The sequence below is a fragment of the Varanus komodoensis genome, unplaced genomic scaffold (assembly GCF_004798865.1).
Source record: "Varanus komodoensis strain SLA01 unplaced genomic scaffold, ASM479886v1 scaffold14_3, whole genome shotgun sequence".
Classification (NCBI taxonomy): domain Eukaryota; kingdom Metazoa; phylum Chordata; class Lepidosauria; order Squamata; family Varanidae; genus Varanus; species Varanus komodoensis.
The window spans coordinates 65,029-71,269 of NW_025335439.1; the positions used below are offsets into that span (position 1 = coordinate 65,029).

A 6,241-nucleotide genomic window follows, 5' to 3' on the forward strand; every position below is an offset into this window, starting at 1 on the left:
GGTTCTGAATCTCATCATGACCTCCCTGCCTAAAGCTAATGCCAGATGTGGTGTTGGCCTCTTCCAAGCGGTGGCTGGAGAACACGACAACTGCAACATCTTGGTCTCCCCTGTGAATGCCACTTCAGCGCTGGGCCTGCTTGCCCTCGCATCTGGATGCGAACAGGCAGCTGAGATTGAGAAGGTAGGTTGAACTGGCCAGGTGGAAGGAAGCCTTCGACCTGAGTCCTTATCAATGGCTTCCCTCCTCACTGGCATTGCTACGTTGTGGTACAATTATGATATGCCTATATTGGATTAAACCATTGTATGATTATATTTGATTAAACTGTTATTAAGATATGACTATATTTGATTAAACTCAAACCATCCTTCATCCCTAGTAAGGGCAGAATTGATATTTGCAGCATAAACCATTCTTGATCAAGTTATCATTGCAAGGCCTTATGGGGGGAAATTCATTGCTTTGCTCCAAAGTTTAGGGCAATTGCTGGTCAGTATACAGTGATTTCAGTACTTCTACCTTTTTTTGAGAAACCTTTGCCTCAGTTCTGTTATGACATGCACTCATATGTGTGTATACTGTACTCATATGACAAGCACTTATATGTACTAGATTTAATACAGTTAGTTTGATGACACAATTCAGCTGCACAGTATCTCATTTTGTGTTGCTTTCATTCTTGTTCTTTGTAGTCCATGGACTTTTCTATATGTATTTAGCCCATTCAAGATTCATCTTCCACCGAAAGGACTCCCTCTCTTGTTTTATAGCTTCCAAACTTTCCTGGAAGGAGGCTTTTAGAAAATGGCCTCTGATTATGATTATAGTGTACAGGATTGCTCATACTGAGAAAAGTTCTCCCTTCGGATCTTATGGTCCTGGGTCAAACTTAAGCATTCCTGCTTCCATTGGTCTGTGTCCTCAAGAATATCAGGACAATTATCTTGCATTGTATGAACTATCAGCTAACTAACATCTAACATCCAGTATAGTAATCAGTAAGCCACACTGAATTAATAACAATGCCTTTATTTTCTTATTATATGACAGCAACAGCATTTTATGTTCTTGCAAGGTCAGGTAAAATAACTAGCCAGCACACAGAAAGACAGCCAAGTCCTTTCCCAGTCAGTTCTGCTCATGTTTATGCTTGAACAGGTTACATGGATCACTGGCACCTTTCAAAACTGAGCTAGGCACATCAAGGACCCTACGTGCAAATCATTAGCTAATCCAGTTAGAACTCATAACACAGGTTAGCTACATTGATAGATTTCAATGGATTGATTTCAATGGCTCAATTAACTGAGATGTTCTTTGGATCAGGCTCCATATGACAGAAATTGACTTTACAAACCCACAAGTCCTGGTGAAGTTTCTGGCCATAACAAATTAAGGCTGTGCTTTCTTTTGAATCAAAACCCAACACAAAACTTCTGCACTGAAATGTGACTAGTAAATGGATGATGATGATGATGATGATGATGATGATGATGATTTCATTGCCCTATCACCCCAACTCTAAAGCTCTGTGAGGAGTTTAAAGAGGTTTAAGGATATTTATATGGATAGAACTATAAAGACTCTCATTCGTTTCATGGGGAAAAGTTAGTATTGCTGTTATCTAAGTGTCTGGAATATTTTTAAAATATTACAATGTTCTTCAAGGTTCTTCACTGGGATGAAGTTAAAGAGAATGGCAGACCCAGAAATGGAAGGTATCTGGTAGCCAGAAGCTATGGATATTCAGCAACAAGATTAAAGGTACCTATGAAAAAACCTGAGTAGAGTTCTGGAGTACAGGCAGTCCCCAAGTTATGAACATCCAAATTATGAACAAATTGTACTTCTGAATGAACTGCCACAAAGCCTATTAATTAAAAATGCATAAAATCATCATTGCCATAGAGAGAGAGAGGAAACAAAATGGGAGTGAGGGAAAGCCTCCAAAGGAAAAACAGGGACCATGAATTTTCAGTAAAATCTTTGCACATTGTGTAGAAAGAAGTACTTTTTGGAAATACATTGTCATGAAAAACTTTCAGATGTGAAATTGACATCCCCACTTTTAGCTGCATGTGCACTAGAATATGTCAGGTATGTTTGCATCACCTTTGCTGAACTTTTGGGTAAAACTGAGTGTAGATTGGACAAAGTTTACCAGACATGTTGAACTGCTTCATACATAGCAGGTATCTCTTGAAGTGCCTCTCAATGCAGATATTTTCTCACTTCACCACAGGAACAAGAAAAAACTGAGCGCTGCCCCAAGCCCAGACCTGCTCCTGAACCAACATGCCCCAGAGCAAGACCCTCTCCTGAACCAGCATGTCCTAAACCTCGTGATAGCAGGCGACCCATTCCTCGTCCATGCCCAGAACCAGAGCCTGAACCTTGTCCCAGAAGAGAACCATGTCCAAGAAGAGTGAGTGGTGGAAATATCTGGGCAATGCAATCTTGAGCTATCCATCCATCCAAACTATAGGTTATCCCAAAATATATTAAATGGGTTAACAAAAGTCATGACGAGGTTAAGACAAAAGCAGGGGATTTTTTTAAAAAAAGGTGGAACCCACATTTCACATTTCTGTTTAGTCATGAGCTTTACTGGGTGACTATGGATCAGTCATACTTTCTGAGTTTAGCCTTGTTGTGTTGGACATCCAACTGGATCACTCCCATGGATGCTCCCTTGAGCTCCATGGAGAAAGATTTGCGATTCAAATGAAACTGCTGTGCATTTCAGAGTAAGCATCACTGAATACAGAAGGGTTTCCAGGAAAAGTGCTCAAGATTAAGCTATAAGTTTTTTAAAAAAAATCTTGTGAGAAAGTTATTAACAAACGTATCTGTCCATTTATTTAGATCACTATGTTAAAATAAGCAACACAAGACCAATAGAGGGAGAAAACATTCGGGGTTTTATGAATCAGCTAAATATTTTTAAATCCAGCTAATAAAAGCCTGTTTTTAAAAAGAAACACTGAAAAAGATAGGAAAATTATATTTTTTAAATAAATAAATAGAATTCAGTGCAGGGTTGGTTTCAAAGAGAACTATTAGATGGATTCAGATGTAATTAAGGAATAATTACAATGGAATAGTTTGGTGTCAAGAATAATATTGAATTATCCATACCTCTGCTTATAAAGAATGATAGCATTGAAAGGGAACAAGTATTTATCCAAGGAAAAGGGGAGATCCTCCAAGCCTACCTGAGCCCTTGCTTTTGGGACACTGCTGCTAGTTTCTAAATCTGTAAGAAGTCTAAATCACATGAGACAGCAGAAAGTATAAATGGCTACACAAGTTATCACTTGGAGAAGAGACACATCAGAGCACATGTGGGAATTATGTGCTGCATATCATTAGACCAAATCTTCCTTTTTATTGTTAGAATGTTCCAGACTATGTGTGTGAAAAACCAGAAGGAGTCCATACAGCATTCAGCAAAATCCTGGCAACTCTCAATAAACCTAGCACCAACTATGCACTGAGTATTGCTGACAAGGTGTATGGAGACATTTCCATCGATTTCATCCAGGTAAACCTAATTGTGAACCATATGAGTAGCGAGCGGTATTGTGGGAATCAAAGCACTGAGTAAGCAGGCTTGATTGAATTATAGCACATGAGAATTTGACTTCTATCTGCAACAATAAAAGTGTGTCTCATTTCCAAGCCAATAGAGGGAACTGTAACTGATTGCCTTTTTTACAAAACAGTTCGCCAGAACAGACCAATGTTCTGAAACAGTAGGGGCGATTAAAATATGAGATAGTTACCAAGGTTTTTTCAGTGGTTGTCCCTGCTCTGTGGAACTCTGTTTAAGGAACCCCATCCAACTACATCTCTCCTAGCTTTTAGGAGATTGACAAAAACATTTCTTTTCACAAAGACTTTGGTTGTACTCTTCCTAATTTGAAAGTTATTTGCATTGTTATTCTTATATTAACTGATTCATTTTTCTGCTACTTCTCCCCAGAAATTCCTTTTCTGTGCTCTGAAACTGTACCGCACAGAAGTAGAAGGAGCTGACCTGCATAATGCTCCAGAGGAAGTGAGGAGACTCGCAAACCTTTGGGTTGAAATCCAGACACATGGTGCGCACAATTGACTACTTCTTATCATGTTCAGAGACGATTTAGTGGAAATTAGCAACCAAATGAAACTTTGTGGAAGTATCCAGTGAGATAAGAGAAGGACTTTTTATAACCAGTAAATATATTATTCGTTAAAGATCCATGTGCTGTGCTGTAAAATCAAAATAATAATCCAGCAATCCATGTGATATCACATCAACTTTCCTCAAAACTGCAGAAACTTCAACTTTATATAGTCTTCTATCTATCCAAACTGTTCTGCCACAAATGCTGAGCTACAAGTTAAGTAACTTTTAATTTGCAACATAATGTGATAGCTAAAAGAGTAATTAAAGGGTTTTGTATCCATTTCTCTGTAAGATAAAGTCAAGGATCTCCTCCCCAAGAACAGCTTTGATTGCCTTGCTCAGCTGGTCCAGGTGAACAGTCTCTACTTCAAAGGGTGTTGGGAAGTCAAGTTTGACAAGGAACTCACGGTAGAAGCTCCGTTCTATACACATGATGCAGATGAGGTGAGCTATATGTACATGTAACTGTGTCTACCTGTTCACAGAGCCATAGAAAGGACCCGGATTGATGGCTTCCTTGCACATGTAGCAGGGGTGTCTTGAAGAGTGGTGGGAACGGCGTTTCCCCAGCGGGACTTGATGTAGGCCCCTCTGACAACTTGGTGCCAAGATGGGTCCTCTGTTCCACCACAGCCTTTCCTTTAGAGAAAAATGCCTCCATGCAATTGATGTTATGTATGGTGATGTGCCATTAGACCCAAAGGACCCCGGCTCAGTGCTAGCCAGTGCTCTTCGTTCCCTTTTCAGAGGGACTGCCAGCAATGCGGCCAATAATGCACAGGAAGGGGGTGCAGCATAGCACCCAGCATTTTCCGTTGACCAGCCCAGGAGGAGCACCAGCCTTCAGGGCTTTCCTCACAGTCAGGGAAAGCACACTGGATTTCTTCCATGCGGTGGGGCGGGCTCTGGGAAAGGTGCTTCGCAGATTGTGTCCGGAGTTCCTGCTTCCCCGCTCTCTGACATCTGAGATCGATTGGTGCTGGGAAGCACCATTATCCCAGAGATCCATGCTGCACTGCCGAGGAAGAGCCTGCCACCCAAAGCAGAGGAAGTCATTTCTCAGCACTTTAATGCGCACTTTTCTTTCTTTCTCTTGTTCTCTTTTCAGAGGAACTGCCCCACTGTGCAGCTGATGCACAGGAAGGGTGTTTACAACACAGCAACTATTGACATCTGTGGCGAGGAGGTGCAGGTGCTTGAAATCCCCTACAAAGACAAGGAGCTGAGCTTCTTTGTGCTGCTGCCAACAGACTGCAGCGCTGAAGCCCTTCAGCAGGTAAGCCGCCTCCCAGCTGCTTCCTGTCAGCCATTCAGCTCATGCACCTACTCTCCCTCTGCAGACTCTGCAGTGGCCTTGAGCTGGAATGATATCTCTGCAATGTCTCTCTCTTGCTCTAGCTGGAAGATGGACTCAGCCATGAGGACCTGCTCGACCTGTCCTGCGAGCTGAAGTCTGCCGAGGTGGATGTTTCCCTACCCAAGTTCTGCTTGGAGAGGAGCCTCCACCTCCTTGAGTACTTGAATCTGCACAACCTGATGGATCCCGAAAAGGCTGATTTCTCTGGAGCAACATCGACAGAAGACGTGGGTGTGACTGCACTAATCCACAGCGCACACGTTGCGATTGATGAGGATGGTGGGGAGGAACCGGAGGCACGCCGCTGCCCTCGGGACAGGCGTCCCCGCCGAGAATGTGTGCTTTTCCAGGCTAATCACCCTTTCCTGTTTTACATCCAGCACAATTGCAGCCAAAGCATCATTGCATTTGGCAGGTTCTCCAGGCCAGAGTAAAGGGAAATTTCTGATCCTTACAACACAATCAAGGGAAATGAACACGGAAAATGTTTTTTGGAAAATGCGCTCTTTCTTCGCTTTGCCTCAGTCTAATATTTGGTGGTGGGCCTTATCTTCATGGGATGACAATGATATCATCTTTGTCTGCTGTTTGCCTCTCTGGATGATATCAGGTCATCTTTTCAAAGAATACCCTTCTTTTACTGGATATTATTCCTGCTCTTTCAATCCAAATTGTCATAGCGTAGCCAACATAACTGAAAAGTCTTCAT

At 42.0% G+C, this 6,241-nt stretch overlaps 1 protein-coding gene across 1 annotated transcript; it reads left to right on the plus strand.

The window, feature by feature from the left end:
• Positions 1-16: 16 nt before the first annotated feature.
• On the plus strand, positions 17-5,966 carry LOC123020620 (serpin B3-like). Its single transcript, XM_044424551.1, has 7 exons — positions 17-184; positions 2,247-2,429; positions 3,402-3,548; positions 3,990-4,107; positions 4,468-4,619; positions 5,284-5,451; positions 5,574-5,966. Exons 1-7 carry the CDS (start codon positions 17-19, stop codon positions 5,964-5,966), a joined length of 1,329 nt encoding a protein of 442 aa, XP_044280486.1.
• The last annotated feature ends 275 nt before the right edge of the window (positions 5,967-6,241 follow it).

Excerpts from the sequence above, each read along its gene's own strand:
- LOC123020620 (XM_044424551.1), top strand. The coding sequence starts at position 17 with ATGACCTCCCTGCCTAAAGCTAATGCCAGATGTGGTGTTGGCCTCTTC. Across the intron at positions 2,430-3,401 it reads GAGAACCATGTCCAAGAAGA|AATGTTCCAGACTATGTGTG; the intron begins GTGAGTGGTGGA and ends TTTTATTGTTAG. Across the intron at positions 4,620-5,283 it reads ATACACATGATGCAGATGAG|AGGAACTGCCCCACTGTGCA; the intron begins GTGAGCTATATG and ends TTCTCTTTTCAG.